The following is a 16,486-nucleotide window of genomic DNA, read 5'->3' as shown; positions in this document are numbered from 1 at the left end:
TTCCATAGTCAATCTAGCAAAACAGGATCCAAATATGTTTAAACTGGGTCGGCTAGGATCCGAGTGTCATGGCCATTTAATCTTACAAATTTGCCCTTGTCGTTCTCTTTTTGTGTTCTCTAAAGATTTTTATTTAAGGGGCATTTCATGGCATACTGATTTTATTGTTTTTTTTTTATCCTAAGTGTGCTTCCCAATTAATAGTATAGATGTATTCGTACATAGAGCCATCGCAGAATTACGAGGCCAAGCCCAAAAACATTTTCAAGTCTGTTAAAAATTCTTTTTAGTGAAAACCCAAATAAGTAAAGAGTTTTGAGAAAGAAAACAATATACACCTGCCTCAAGCGCTGGCGAAAAAAAGCTCTCCAAATAATGTGATCCCTTTTTTCTCCCTTTACATTTGCCGATTTCGGTGACGGCTCCCACCGGTCCCCTCACTGGAACCGACCCTTCTGGTCCCCTCTTGTCTAAATCTACGCCGCCTGCTTCAGTGAAGCCAACTGGTTTAGTTTCTTCAGATCTCAGTTCTAAGGTGCTACCTGAGCCCAAATTGGCCTCAGCGACGACGAGTAACCACGCTCCTGCCCTCCATGGCCTTACAAACACTCAGGATGTTGTGGTCGCAAACCCTAATTGCACTGTTGCAGCTACAGGAGCCGTATCACCGGTAACAATACCTGTAAAGGAGTTCGAAGCAAATGATGGGTCTTCTCTACGAGAGCAATGCCCAGAAGAGATGGATTCAGTCCTACCTAAACAGATGCTTGTCAATCCCTCTTACGGACCAGAATCTCCCTGGAAGAACTTACTAAAAGGAAACTCAATCAAGATGGAAAAGAAAGGTACCCCTTTCACTCTCGAATCTGGGGAGGTGTGTGTCACAATTCCAAATTATGAGATCGAAAAGAACAAAAAGGCATGGGATAACTTCATCCTCGGACAATTCTATGAAGAAGCATCGTCTTGTGGTGCGGTTAAGGCGATTTTCAATGGGATTTGGAGTCGGCAACGCAAGGACATCACAGTCTCGAAAATGGAGGGTAACTCCTTTCTTTTCAAAGTCCCTTGTCCAAATGCACGCCGACGTATCTTGAGCCAATGCCTATGGCAAATTGACGGCCAGTCCATGTTCGTAACTAAGTGGTCCCCAGAGGTTCAACCCTCTAAACCGGAATTGACAATGGTTCCAGTGTGGTTGGAATTCACGGGAGTTCCCCTACAATTTTTTAACAGATATGGTTTCCAGCACATTGTCGGGCTTGTAGGTCACCCTGTCTGTCTTCACCCCCACACAGAGAACCTCATAATCTAAAGTCTATACAGTCATAGATTCCTGGGAACCACTTCTTGAAGCTGTTAACGTCCGTTTTGAGTCTGGTCAGATCAAACAGATTCATGTTTCTAGCCCTTGGCTTCCCTCATTATGCAGTCATTGTAAGAAGGTTGGGCATACAGTCTCTCGTTGTTCGAAAGCACAGCCTACTTGCATCTCACGTGGTTCGGTCAAACACAAAACTAAAGTATGTCCTCGTAGAGAAAAAGAAAAGATCCAAGGAAAGCGTCCCATCCAAAGCCAGCTGCCTTTGGTGGGGGTACCAACGACCAATATCCCCCTCAGTCCCGACCCTCGACTATCTCTAATTGCTCAAAATTTGAATGTTCAAAAGCCAGTCGTGGCAACGAGGATACCTCAATGCAGGTCACCTCTCTGTCCAAGGTAGGACTAGAACCACATTTGGTTGTGGAATCTCGGGAACTGGTTTCAGCTACCAACAGGAGAGTTTCAATGGTGCAAGCATCGGTTTCGAACAAATCTCTTGTCTCTTCGGCCACAAAGACACATGCTAGTGGTTTTGATGACGGTCAGCTCTGCATCGATCTGAGAGAGAATTTGTTTGCTCATCTGTCTCCAAATCCAGTAGGGGTAGGAGAGGTGTCATCTGAATCTGCCTCAGATAGTCTTTCGGAGGAGGATGACAATCCAGCAGTGGAAGAAGATCGTTTTTTGAAAGTTGTATCCAAGAGATTGTAGAGAAAGAATCTGTAACAGGTCAGGGCGGGAGGCCCTTTAAACCTCTAATAACCCCTTTCCTTAATGGATATTTTTTGTTGGAATGTAAGAGGGTTTAATGATAAAATAAAGCATAGAAGTTTTCGGAAATGGTTGAAGTTTAATCAACCGCTTTTTGGTGGGCTTTTAGAGACCCATGTCAGCCAACAAAACTCGCAAGTTATAGTATCTCGCGGGTTCCCATGATGGAATTTTGAATGTAATTACGAGTTTTCCGATCTCGGTAAGATATGGATCCTCTGGCATCCTACTGTTCAGGTATCTATCTTAAGCAAATTTTTGCAAGTTACCCTATGTCCCACAACATATTGTTGTCTCTGTTGTCCATTCTTTCGCGACTTGTTGTGTATCGAGAAAGCTATTATGGATTGAAATAGTGGATCTAGCAACTAATGTGACAGTTACGATTTTACCATGGGCTGTCATAGGAGATTTCAACCAAATTATGTTTCCTCATGAGAACTCCACACCACTTGTTACATCTTCCCAGCCTGGTATGCGTGATCTTCAGCAATGCCTTGACTCATCTGCTATGTGTGATCTACCTTATTGTGGGAACACCTACACGTGGACCAATAAACACATAGTCGGTCTTATTGCAAAGAAGCAGCACAGAATAGTCGTAAATGACCTTTGGCGTGTAGAGTTCCCTTCCTCTCTGGCTGTTTTTGGTGAACCTGTTTTCTCAGACCACAGCCCGGGATGCCTATTTCTTGACTCTGCCAAGCAAAAGTGTAATAAACCATTCAAGTTCTTCTCGCTACTAAATCAACATCCTGAGTTTGCACCTTTAATCAAACTGTGGTGGGATGCTCTCCAGTTTGATGGGACCAAGATGTTCGTGATATCAAAGAAGCTAAAGTTTCTAAAGAAGGTAATTCGCGACTTTAGCAAGGAGAATTATTCAGGTATCGAGAAGCGGGTTCAGGAGGCTTATTCTGAGCTTATAAAGTGTCAACAAGAGCTCCTCACTGATCCCTCTACTGCTTTGAGTCTCAAAGAAAGAGAAGCTCATAAGGCATGGTGCACACTCGCAATTGCAAAAGAGTCCTTCCTAAGAAAAAAATCAAGAATATGTTGGCTAGAAGAAGGGGACAAAAATTCTAGATTCTTTCATAGGGCGGTGCTCTCCAGGCAATCCCAAAACGAAGTGATCTGACTCATTGATGATAATAACCAAGTGGTGGACTCAAAGCAGGGTATCCAAGACCTTACAGTGGAATATTATAAGAAGATGTTTGGAGATTTGGGCTCTTCTTCATTGGCGTCTATAGCTGAATTGGCAGACCTCATCCCTCAAAGGTGCACCTCGACTGCTCTGCTGGTTCTTAACGCTCCCATCACACCCTCAGAAGTGAAGAATGTCGTATTTGAACTACCCATAAACAAAGCTACGGGTCTGGATGGTTATTGTGCAGTGTTTTTCATTTCTCATTGGGGTACAGTTGGGCAGGCAGTCACTGATGCAGATCTAGAATTTTTCAGCTCTAGTAAGCTGTTAAAGCAATGGAATGCGACTATCTTATCCTTGATTCCCAAGAATCCGAATGCTCAGAAAGTTGCTGATTTCAGGCCAATTGCTTGCTGCAACACCCTGTATAAGATTGTTTCCAAGCTATTGGCTAACAAAATTAAAAAGGTTGTCCCAGATTTAATCTCCAACAATCAGTCTACGTTTGTTCCCGAAAGACTTCTCGTGGAAAATGTCATGCTTGCTACTGAGTTAGTCCAAGGCTATAATCAGAAGAACATCTCTGCAAGGGAAATGCTTAAAGTGGACCTTAGGAAGGTCTTTGATTCGGTTCAGTGGGATTATCTGTTAAATATCCTCAAAGCAATGGAGTTTCCGGAGCACTTCATCGCTCTGATTGATCAGTGCATATCCACTGCAAGCTTCTCACTATGCATCAATGGGGAGCTATGTGGTTACTTCAAGGGGACAAAAGGACTGAGACAAGGGGATTCTATCTCTCCTTACCTTTTTTTTCCTGGCCATGGAGGATTTCTCTCGGATGTTAATGAAAAACTTCATCAACAATCATATTGGTGCTCACCCCAATGCCACTGAACCGCTGGTTTCTCACCTTGCTTTCGCGGATGACGTCATGGTTTTTTTCGATGGTAAGGCATCCTCGCTTGACACTATCGCTTTGGTTCTACAGCAATTCTCAGAAGCTTCAGGACCTCTATTTAGCGGGTGTGAGCCATGTTGAAACCCTTCAGATGAGCTCTCTTGGTTTCAACATTGGATCACTCCCCATTAGGTATCTTGGGCTTCCACTTATGCACAGAAAGCTCAAAATTGCCGAATACAGACCACTGATTGAGAAGATCATGATGCGCTTCACCACTTGGTCTGCCAGAGCTCTGTCGTACGCTGGTAGACTTCAATTAATCTCTTCAGTGATATATGGAACCCTTAATTTTTGGATGTTTGCTTTCATCTTGCCTAAAGGCTACATAAAGAAGATCGAAAGTTTGTGTATAAACTTTCTGTGGAGTGGTGATGCAAGTAAAAAAAGGAGCAGCAAAAGTCGCATGGTGTAAGCTTACTCTACCTTAGAAAGAAGGTGGACTGGGACTTCGAAGTTTATCTCAGTGGAATAAGACTTTGTGTTTAAAGTTGATCTGGCTACTTTTTACAGCAACAGATTCTTTATGGGCTATCTGGTTGCGAAATACAAAGATAAAAGATGTCAGCTTCTGGTACATTGATGCAAAAAAGCCTGCATCCTGGACCTGGAAGGCACTGTTGAATCTCAGGCACATTGCAGGTAGTTTCCTGAAGGCGCGACTGGGTAATGGGCAGCGACTTAGTTTCTGGTATGACTCATGGGCCCCTTTTGGTCCGTTATTTGGCTATCTAGGTCCTACTGGTCCTGCCCAAACAGGCATTTCAATCCATGCAAAAGTTGCTCAGGCTTGGTCTCTGACGGGGTGGAATATCAGACCAGCAAGGTCACCAAGGGCTGAAGATCTTCATATTTTTCTCACAACAATAAGTGTTCCTCCTTCCACCGATTTTTCTGATGGGTACTTCTGGCTATGCGGCACTGAGGAACTCTTAGATTTCGCTACAAAAAAGACATGGGAAATCTTACGGCCAAGACAGGATCCCCCTCCGGGGACTGAGCAAGTTTGGTTCAAAGGAGGTATTCCTCGACATGCTTTCATGATGTGGCTTATGCACCAAGATAGATTACCAACAAGAGAGAGATTAATTAGGTGGGGTCTCCAAACTAAGCCTAAATGCTGCCTTTGTGGGTTGTATCTGGAAACAAGAGAGCATCTTTTCCTCCGCTGTGAAGTTAGTGACGAATTCTGGTCTGCAGTGACCAGGAGGCTAGGTTACAGACCTTTCTCCTTTCATACCTGAGAAGCTTTCACCGCCTGGTTGGATGTCAATGATCACACAACGCCAAGATGCTTGCGTCGTCTCACCGCCCAAACAACTCTCTATGCTATATGGAGGGAACGAAACAATCGTACAACAGCATTGCTACGGAGGTCCAGATCTTGTTCAAGGGGCTGGACAAACAAATTAGAGACGCCATTTTGGCAAAACAGAGGAGAAAAAAGTTCAAGGATCAGCTTTTGGTCTGGTTAAATTTTGACTAGGTGAGCCTACTCAAAGATCTTCAGTATATTTTCTCCCTTGTTTTTATTTTTTTTTGGGCAAGGGATGAGGCTATGTATCAAGACTTTTGTAATTTTTCTAAAAATTTTAAGTTGAATGAAAATTCACATATTTATCCAAAAAAAAAGTAGGAACTAATGATATCTTAGACTCACTGCCACTGTTTATACCACTAGGCTAAACAAAATTTCTGTAAAATAAGGCCGATTATAGACCTATATAATTTGCGGCCGCAAGCGGATGCTTCATCAGATTAGGTCTTGGGCTGGCTCTGTTTGTACAAGAGAAGCTAAGGTGCTAGTTTTATAAAAATCCTTATCTAACATGCTTTACATTAACAAACACACTAAATATTCAGTGATAAATTATATATATGGAGCAAATCTCTTTATCAAATTCTTAATTTACAGTATAATAGGACCGTGCTAAAGCACAAATTAATATTCTTATTTCTTTAAATTTTTTTTTTATTATATGTCATGTAATATGTTTATGTATGTCTATTTGGTATAATTGATTATTATCTTGTTAATTCGGTGGATAAATCCAGATTTTTATATTATTTTGTATATTTTCTACCTTGTTAAATTTGTTGGAAAACGTAAGAGATTTGTTTAGATGATTATGTATAAGAAAATGATTTATTTAAAGATTTGTTAAGATGTGTACCCATTTATAAGGAAATGATGTATATATATTTATAATATTACAAATAATAACTTTAAGATGTAGTATTTATTAAAATGGTAAGGGTTTATTATGTAAATCTTAATAATAGAATGTTACATTAGCAAATGTACTTTCCTTTTAACAAGTAGGGGAGGCTTTACATTAACAAACATACTAAATATATAATTTCATTATTATTTCTAATGATAACTTTCCATCTCAAATGGACAAAAAAGTTAAAAATAAAAAAACTGTTATCAGAGATATGTGTATATATGTGATTGTATCTAGATAAGTTATATTTTTCTAAGTTGAACTGATTAAAGATTTAACTAAATAAAAATCTAAGAAAATGTTATGTATTTCATATTTTGATCATTAGAAACAAACTAGTATTTGACCTAGTTATTTTTTTTAATGAATGTAAACTTTTATTCATTAAAAAAAACTTTTTCTTTACAACAAATGTAACATGTTTGATCCTATAAACTTTAATACATAGACGACAACATTATGTTCTGGTTGAGAACCAGAATGTAAGGATGTCTTCATAGAGATGATGGCCTGAATTCGGAAGGAGGAGGAGCTTATTCCGAATGGTCTTGTCAATCCGTTTCCCAAGTCGAAGTGCAGAGATTGGGTCTTCACCATGCCTGCGGTTGTTTCGCTCTTGCCATAGTGAATGTACTGTTGCCTGAAGGGTGTATCACAGAAACAACAGAGGGATCTTATCAAGTGTAGAACCTAAAATGAGCGTCTTAAGTGTTCCCAGTACAATGTTGAGTAGGTTCCAAGAAATCCATTAGTTAGCTTACTCCAAATCTGTTGCGAGAAGGGACACTAGAAGAAGAGATGATTTCTTGTTTCTAGTGGTGCATTGCAGAAGGAACATGAGGATTTAATCGTCAACTTATATTCATAATTTCACATGTGTTAAAATACATGACCACACATATATAGCATAATTTGCTTTGATCATGTGTATTCATAATTTTCACTTTGTAGAATCCAAAATTTTACATATTCATGTGTATTCTACAAAGTGAAAATTTGGTCTTCTTCAATGACACGTACAGCAGAACATGTATCTTTATTAACAATAATATCTGAATTAACAAAAGAAATTTATGCATATTACTCATTTATTTACGATCGTGAATATATTTATGAATAATTGCAGTTAAGAAAACATACCAATTCGAGATACTTCAATACTTGGGATCTGATCAAACGTCTTCGAACATGTAGAATACATTGTAAGGATGTATGGTTCCTTCTAGTCACCATAGTTATCACATACTTCGAAATTCATGATATCAAAACACCAATTCCTTCCAACAAATTTTTTTGGAATTTTTGAACTAATTATTGTTTCACAGGTGACTGAATTCGATCTCCCTGCCCACCATCAATAGTATAATTTACTTTCAGTAAGATTTTGTATTTAAAAAACTATAATGTAAAAATTGAAGCTAAATAAATCTAAACACACAAATGTTTATGTACCTTTGCATCCACAAGAATAACTTCTATGCCTATAAACACACAAATGCTTATATACACTATCATAGAATTTAGACGTGAAAGATGGATATAATTCAGAGGCATCTTTCAACTGAATATAATCATAATTAATATGAGTTGACGATTAAATCTATGAATATGAACAAAGATTTAAATATTTACCTAAGAATACTACTATATTAATTAGGAAGTAGAAATATGAAACTAACTTTAAAATATGTAAAAAATTACATTCACTTGCCATTATAAAAACTTAATTAATTAATTAACAACAAAAATTTACAAAAGTAAATAAAATCTATTTGAATCTAAACATTATTAAAAAAAATTAACAGCTAAGATTTTAGAAATATAATCGAATAAAATCTACAACTACAAATTTTATCAACATTTTTTACCAGCACGGATTAAAATTTTATCAAAAATCTAATCAAATAAAATCTATATCAATTCCGTTTGACAGCTTAGATTTTAAAAATTAATAAATAAGATAATAACAAAATAAATTATTATAAATTTTCATAAAAAGAAGTTCAGCCCGCGGTTTTCCGCGGGTTAGTTACTAGTTGTAACTATAATTTAGATGAGTAACCAAGAAATAAAGAATTGAGAAGAGAGGATTACAAATTTTTAAAAAAAAAAGATGTTATAAAAAAAGAACTATTTACAATTTGTTATATAATAAAAAGAATTATTTACAGTTTTTGTTTATCTACATTCCTGGAAAGATGAACAAACAAAGTAGTTCTAAGGTTTACAAAATAATTGTTATGGACTCGGACTTTATCAATAGCTCAAACATTTGTAAACATCTATCATTGAAATTTGGTTCAGTTTTTCTTTTCATTTTTTCTAAGGGGATGTATTGAACTTGATATTTTTGAAGATTTTGGGGTATTTATAAAATTCATTATTATTCAATTGGTGATTTTAAAAAATTATCTGAAATTCTATGTTATTGAATGTGATATTATAAAAAATCATTTAAAATTATTTACAATCTCTTGTTATTCAATTAATAATTTACAAATCTCATTTCATATCTAATGTTATTCAAAATATCACAACTCTTTTTTTTTTAAACTAAAAGAATGGGATTCTATGAAATTTTTCTAACTTTTTAAAGGGAGAAAAACTAGATTGACCCAAATCAAGAGGTTAATTACGAAAGTAACCCATAAATTGTGAGGGTTAGATGAATTATTTTTTTTGCCTAAAATACATTTTTTTGCTTTGTTAGGAAAAAAAATAAAGACCCTTCCAGAAATTTTCTAAAGAAAATCAAAATATTTTCAAAAGAAAATCAAAATATTTTCAAAAGTCTGCAGCACTAGTTGTGACAGATTTATTTGTGTATGACAGATTTGTTTTTGCACAACTGATTTATTTTTGTATGACAGATTTTTTATTACCGACTTATTTTGAAGGACAGATTTTTTAACTACAGTTATGACAAATTTATAATTGATGACATATTTATTTTTTACGACAGACTTATTTATAAAGACATTACAGACTTTCACAATATATAACAGATTTGATATAATGTTTCGCAAAATTATTTTCCACAGTTATTTCAGATTTATTTTCTTGATTAAAAATCTGTCGTAAAAATGACAGATTTTTTTATAGAAAAATAATTACTAGGTTGACCTCTAGTGATAACAGATTTGTTTTAAGTTACGACATATTTTTAATTTAACCAAAAATCTGTCGTTTGATAATAGATTGATAACGTTTTTAAAAAATTGCTAAAGTGACCTATGTGAATACCATATGTTATGGCAGATTTGTTATTGTTATGACAATTTTTTTGGTTGCTTCCATAAATCTGGTGTTTGATTAACAGATTTATTAGATGTAAAATGTAAATATAGTGACAACATATTTGTTTTAAGTTATATTTTTCTCAGTCATATTTTTATTAATTATATTTTTTATAAATCATATTATGGATCATATTTTTAAACTCATATATTTAAAGTATATTTTATACATTTTAATTTTCCCAAATCATATTAAAAAAATTAACATCATATTTTAAAATCATATTTTTATATATTATATTATCTTCATAAATATTATTTTAATATTTTTTATATACATTATTTTTAGTTACAATTTCATACATTATATTTTGATAAAACTTATTTAAACTATATAATCTTAAACTTCATATTTTTAAATCATATCTTTATACATAATATTTTTATAAACATTTTTGAATATTATTTTTATACATTATATTTTAAATCATATTTTATTTTTATAAATTATATATATAAAAACATAATATTTTTTTAATCATTTTCTATTTTTTATTAATCATATTTTTAAATCAAAATAATTAATACTATAATATTTTGGGTTTTTTCGTTTTTCAAAAAAAAAAGAAAAAAAATTTGCTAAGTAAAAGAAAAATCTGGGCTTTTAGTATTTTTACGTAAAAATTGTGTCATTCTAGTTATTGGATAGGACAGAGTGTTAATCTGGAAATTAATTGCCAATTTTATGTCAAACTAGTATATTTTCACCTTTTTAATTTAAATAATATGACTTACAAATCAGAAGTGAAACTTTGAAGGATTTTTTTAATTAAAAGTGTTCTCGGAAACCTCCTCCATCTCTGCAACTTGTCTTCTCTCACTATATACAGGCCCGGCTTAGAGGCAGTGCAGACGGTGCAAAAGCACCATGTCTCCATATTTTTGTGACTTTTTCTTTAAGGTTTAGGGCCTATATTTTTGATATTTTATAATTTAGGGTCCTAAAATTTGAAATGATGCAAATATAGCCCTAGTTTTCTGGAAAAAAAATTGAGCACAAGGTCCCAAAAATAAGTGAGCCGGGCCTGACTATATATCTCTCTTTCTCACTTTCTCTCTCTCTCTCTTTACTCTCAAATACATATCTCAAGATTCTGTTTCAGCCCATCAAGTTGATCATTGAATAACTGCAACTAAAGATGTTGTCTCGGCCACCTACGCAGCGGAGCTTCCGTCAATACCTTTAAGTGCTCAAATTGGGAAGCTTAAATTGGTTGAAAGAATCGTTCTTTTCTCCGAAAAAGAATGTCCACATCTGGGTTTAGTCTGTGCATCGCTCTTCTACATCTCATGGGTTTCTTATCCCAGAAGTTCTGCAATTAGTTTTGTTCCTAGGTTTTTGTGTATCCCGGTTTTGTTCTCCCTTGATTCATTCTTTTAGATTTTGATTGGGTTTGTAAAAATATTATCGGATTTTTAGAAGAACGGAGTTGCAAAACAACGAAAATAGGTCAGCCATTTTTTGTTTTTTTTCTCAAACTTTAACATATCAATATGTCTCAGAGATGAAATTCAACAACAAAGTGTTCAGTTCAATATTGCCAAAGAAGAAAGCAATACACACACCACAAAACGTAGGCTAAGTAAGAACACACGCAAATCATAATTAAGAACGAGTAGGCAAGATATAGAGAAAGAGAAAATAGCCAACCACCATTATATTCAAGTCTCCTACAACCGAAAGCTTTTATGGCCATTATCTAATTTCAACTATCTATTTAGAAAACCACATTCACATAATCCGACCAACTTCCCCATCACACTTGAGCACGTTTGGCATGTCTTTTGGCATCGTGGTGACACGCTTGGCATGAATGGGGCAGAGGTTAGTGTCCTCAAAGAGACCAACAAGGTATGCTTCTGCAGCCTCCTGAAGTGCATCACAACATGGCTCTGGAAATGCAGTTCAGTCTTGAAATCCTGGGCAATCTCACGAACAAGCCTCTGGAAAGGGAGCTTCGTGATCAGCAACTCAGTACTCTTCTGGTACTTACGGGTTTCACGATCATTATATGAGGTGCAACTTTCTTGTCTTTGTCAACAAATGTGATTTTGCTTAGGATCCTTTTTTCTTTTTTTAACTATATAAATATCCTAAAATCACATAAAAATTCAATAACCAAAATCTCACCAAATTTCAAATTTCACCAAATCATAAAATCTCAAATTCAATAACCAAATCTCCTAAATTTACACTCAAATCTATCAGAATTTTAAAATATTAAAATTTCAACAAATTTCCTAAAATATCAAGTTCAATACAACCCCTAAGTATACAAAATAATTGTTATGGACTTAGGGCCATGAAATTTGGTTTAGTTTTTTTTCTTAATGTTTTTCTTCTCTGCTTGGCGTTTTTTATCGTGGATAAATTTTTTTTTTTCCTTTTTGATAAAGAATAAGTTAGAAATGTATAATCAGACCCCTCAATCTTCTTAGTTCTTACATTATTTCTTTAATAGAATAAAAAAAAATATTCAATAAAAACAACAAACTATCAACCCTAGTGTTCCCTGAAGGAAGAGACCACACATTCTCGGTGATAGCGTTTAGGAGATTAGGGATGAGTTGGACATTGCACTTTGGTGAAACTAAGCTAGCTCGCATTTGGAGTTGGGTTGACACTTGAATCAAATCTTCGTCAAATGATGATGAGTCATAGTATAAAACCAGTTGTTCAAGATTTGTCATTGTCCCCAATAAGTGCTTCACTTGCTCTATGTGCTTCTCTGTTTTTCCATCATCTATAAATATCTTCACCACTTCCACATGACTTGTTGACAAGAAAGTAAGATCCTCTGACTTGCACAAATACACATCGTCTCTGCAGTGATGGAGGAGTCCCTAAAACGTAAAAAAAAAGAATTTAGAGTTTTGTTGCATTCACTTTATGTGTTTGTTACATAATATAATGCTCTTAAAGGGTTTTGTTTCATACTTTGAAAAGGAGAGTTTCCACATTTGGACAACGCTTGAGTAGAACTGCTAATGATTCCCATTCAAAAATCTGCATACTCTTGATAGTCAAATGAGTCAGGTTGCTGAATATCGGTATTGCTTTGCAGCAGAACGTGAGTACCTGAAACATACCATTATATATCATCATCACTACTACTCAACCCAAGTGGCATAAAATAAAATAAAAAAAAAGAGTAGGAGAAAGTTGCGACTGGAATATAATAAACCTCGAGAGTTGAGCGAGATAAGAAGAGGCGCTGAACATTGCAAATTCCCTTGATAAATTTTGTAGCATCACCAAACAAATAGTTTTCTTCATTACCGTAGGCCTCTAATTCTGCGTCGGCTATAGACATTGCCTTTCTTTCCTGCTCGCTTGTAAGGCGAAAATCGATTTTGGCTTCAACAAGTGAATCAAAATTCACTCTCAGGTACTTGCGAGCGAGAACTTGAGTACATTCCAAGTAGACCAGATTTGGAGTATCAAACGAAACAACACTGCTTGGACTGTGGAAGGCCTCCTTGTGCTGCTCAGAACCAAACTTTAGTGTCTTGAGAGTTGTATGAGAGACGGAGAAAGACTCCCACATATCCGAGCGTATACCCTCCAGAGTTAGTTCTTCAAGCACCTTACAACCCGCAACAAGCTTGCTAAACCCAGTATTCTCCTTGCCAAACGAAACTGACTTGAGATGGAGAGTCTTAAGCTTTGGCAGATGAAAATCGTCAACATCAATAGTAGAGTCTTCTCCAACATTATTTATAATCAGCCTAACCAATGTCTTGCTCGAGAAGATATTTGAAGGTAGCAGAAAATGCACACGCTGACCCCAATTCATGACTAGATGGAGATCCGATACATTAAGTGCCAACGCTTTGTTAATCCAAGGAACGACACGTTCTGGATCAACGGGATCATAGATATATATAGTCTTCAAAGAGAATTTCTCTAGAGTGAAGCCGTGATGCAAAGCCAGTACTTTGTCTACAAAGTCCACAAAACTTGTCGACCGCATGTGCCATTTATCATTAACATATATCACACACATTCCAACAGCACGACACCAAGGAGTCAGCTTCTGAGGATGCAGATAGATCGAGTCATCAAAATCAAGGTTAGGAACAGTAGCAAGTAGATAACGCCATCTTCTCGAGAGAACTGATGTGGAAGCAGCTGTTTTTGTGGGAAGAAATGACAGAATGTGGCATGTAACTTCGTCTGGCAGATCGTTGATGACGACTCCAATATCCCTTCTTCTTTGTTGTACAAACACTTGGTCGGGGTCCTTGACTACACTTGCAGCAAATTCTTTAACGACTTCGTTTAAAATTGCTGAGAAAAATAAGAACCTGTAAAAGAAAGAAAAAGGTCAAGTTGAGCATCGAGAGGACTTAAATCTATCATGAGCTAAGTTTTAAAAAACAGACCTGGAAATATGGATTTACTTTCTTAATGTCTTTCATGACCTTAAAGGAATCATCCCTAAACCCATCCTGCAACGTAGGAATTAATAATGATGGTTACAATTTTACAGAGAAAGTTGAAAGAAACCAAGGAAAAACTAACTAAAAAGCATTTATTATTATATTACCATAGCAAGAATTAGGTCGGGCTCATCAAAAACTAGAATCTTTATATTGGTAACACCTAGTTTCTTGAAATTTATCCACCTTTTTGATCGTTCCAGGAGTTCCAATCACGACATGTGCGAATACAGGTGCTCGTTTTGTGATCGGTACGCCTCTGGCTGCCTCGGGTACGGCCAGTTCAGCAGTAATCCCAGTATACTTGCCCATCTTTTCAAGAACCTCCAAATTCTGGTTTGCCAATTCACTAGTGGGACAAATGCAGAGTGCTTGAGGCTCAGGGAGTGTTGGGTCAACCCGACTGAGCATACCGAGCACGAAACAAGTAGTTTTGCCAGATCCGTTGTGCGCTTGAGCAATAAGATGCTTGTGAGGCGGCGTCATTATCATGGGCAAACTCTTTGCTTGGACATTCCTCGGCTTTGTGAATTTCATCTCGACATATAAACCTTTCATCAGTTCAGGTGATAGGTTCAGATCTTCGAACCTACTTGCCCATAGATATGGTGTCTCACCTGAGGTAGCCTACATAAAAGAAAAACATTAATTCTTCCGATTTGTGAATCAACAGCAATTACAAATTCACTAAATATAACATAAAATCTAGTATTACCGTTATCAAATTTAAATCTTCAGATTCGTGGATCACAGAGCCATGTTTCTCTCCCTGATTTGTCACGGAGGACATGTCATCAGTTACCAAAGATGATGACGACTTCCCCGGCATTCAGACCAAAAGTTAGATCCCTACATCGGTCATAAACAAGAGAGATTGTGTTGCCGTCGTTGATTTTATAAAAAGTAAGGAAAAGTTACGAAAGAATTGAACATGGCGTTTCTCCAGGAAACAAATATTTATTTATTCTTAAGCAATCCTAATGTTCTTGAACAAAAAGGAAAAGTTACGAAAGAAAGGAGAGTAAACACCCGACAAGAAAGAAATAGAAAAAAATAAAATTAGGAAACGAATTAAGGAGACATATGACAGATGGAAGTGAGGCCCTATAAAGTATGCTCAAAATTGTACCACGATAACTTTGGCATGATAAGAAAGAAATTCTGGAAGCTATATACAATTGGCCATCTTTGGTTGGATCAACTTTCAATAATCCTCAACAACTCTCCTCAACTACGATGTCTATATATCCTTGTAAGTAACAACACACTATATATACTTGTTGTTGTTGTAGATTGATTCTTTGATTCATACGCTCTTAAAAATTTGTATGTACTTACTTGCATCCAGGATAAGAATGGATATCAACCCGGGAATCTACCATTGTCATGGAACCAACCAAGTTTAGCCCCCAGATGCTTGTCGTCTCATTTAGAGGAGTTTGCGTGGGAGGGATACAAAGCAAGCAAAGAAGAGAAACAGCTCATGAGATACATACTTGCTATCTCAAAGTGTTTAAAGAAAGTGACAGTCGCCTTGATATCAACCTCCAATCTTGAAGAGACAAAAGAGGAGTTAATATATATGGCTAGAGTTTCAACTTCGTCTGAGCTTCTGTTTAAATGAAGAATATATTCTCTTCCCATTTGCTACAAAATCTATATCAATTAGAGTATTATACACACATTTAATCAAGCTATTCTTTTTATGATTATTTCTTTTAGTAATTATTTGCAAGTCACAACTGTTCTTGTACGTGCTCTCTGGTACGCGCGTCTATGCGACCACTATGTTTCTTCCACCATGCTCAGTTGAGCAACGATTCTCAACATTTTGGACTTTTTTTTTTTTTTTGATTTATTTTTGGTCCAGAAATTCATTGAGCAACCCATTAAGGTTTACCACTAGACATGCTCTTAGCCACGTAGATACCTGCATAAGTCACTCATGTATAAATTCTATTTATAAAGTTGACAAATGAAAAAATACTACTCGATCGCCACACACCACACATCATACATCAATAGGGACAGAGAAAGAGAGGGGAAAGAGACAGGACCTAACACAAAGCCCTTAAAGACAGGGAAATCGTTACTTGTCCATATCTTTGCTCTTTCTCAACAAACAAAAAAATATGAGGGAAGATAGAGAAAGAGGAGAAGATGAATTGTCATGGCCTTTGATCGGAGAGAAGAATAGTGTAAAAGAAGAAGTGAAGAAACAGCTATGGCTTTCCGGTCCACTCATCGCCGTGAGTCTTCTTCAGTTTTGTCTCCAAGTTATCTCCGTCATGTTCGTCGGCCATCTTGGCTCTC

General features: G+C 36.1%; 2 protein-coding genes and 1 pseudogene across 2 annotated transcripts; 1 reads left to right on the top strand and 2 right to left on the bottom strand.

The window, feature by feature from the left end:
* On the top strand, nucleotides 2,305-5,450 carry LOC104728823. The gene is made up of 5 exons (XM_010447751.1): nucleotides 2,305-2,332; nucleotides 2,452-3,092; nucleotides 3,273-4,120; nucleotides 4,237-4,586; nucleotides 4,720-5,450. Exons 1-5 carry the CDS (start codon nucleotides 2,305-2,307, stop codon nucleotides 5,448-5,450), a joined length of 2,598 nt encoding a protein of 865 aa, XP_010446053.1.
* Nucleotides 11,463-13,704, bottom strand: LOC104728822 (putative F-box/LRR-repeat protein At3g59170). Its single transcript, XM_019232086.1, has 4 exons — nucleotides 12,916-13,704; nucleotides 12,669-12,809; nucleotides 12,233-12,574; nucleotides 11,463-11,600 (listed from the first exon to the last, which is right to left on the bottom strand). Exons 1-4 carry the CDS (start codon nucleotides 13,702-13,704, stop codon nucleotides 11,463-11,465), a joined length of 1,410 nt encoding a protein of 469 aa, XP_019087631.1.
* Nucleotides 13,908-15,222, bottom strand: LOC109127730 (annotated as a pseudogene).

This window comes from Camelina sativa, chromosome 11, assembly GCF_000633955.1.
Source record: "Camelina sativa cultivar DH55 chromosome 11, Cs, whole genome shotgun sequence".
Lineage (NCBI taxonomy): Eukaryota > Viridiplantae > Streptophyta > Magnoliopsida > Brassicales > Brassicaceae > Camelina > Camelina sativa.
This window is presented reverse-complemented; position numbering and strand designations above follow the sequence as displayed.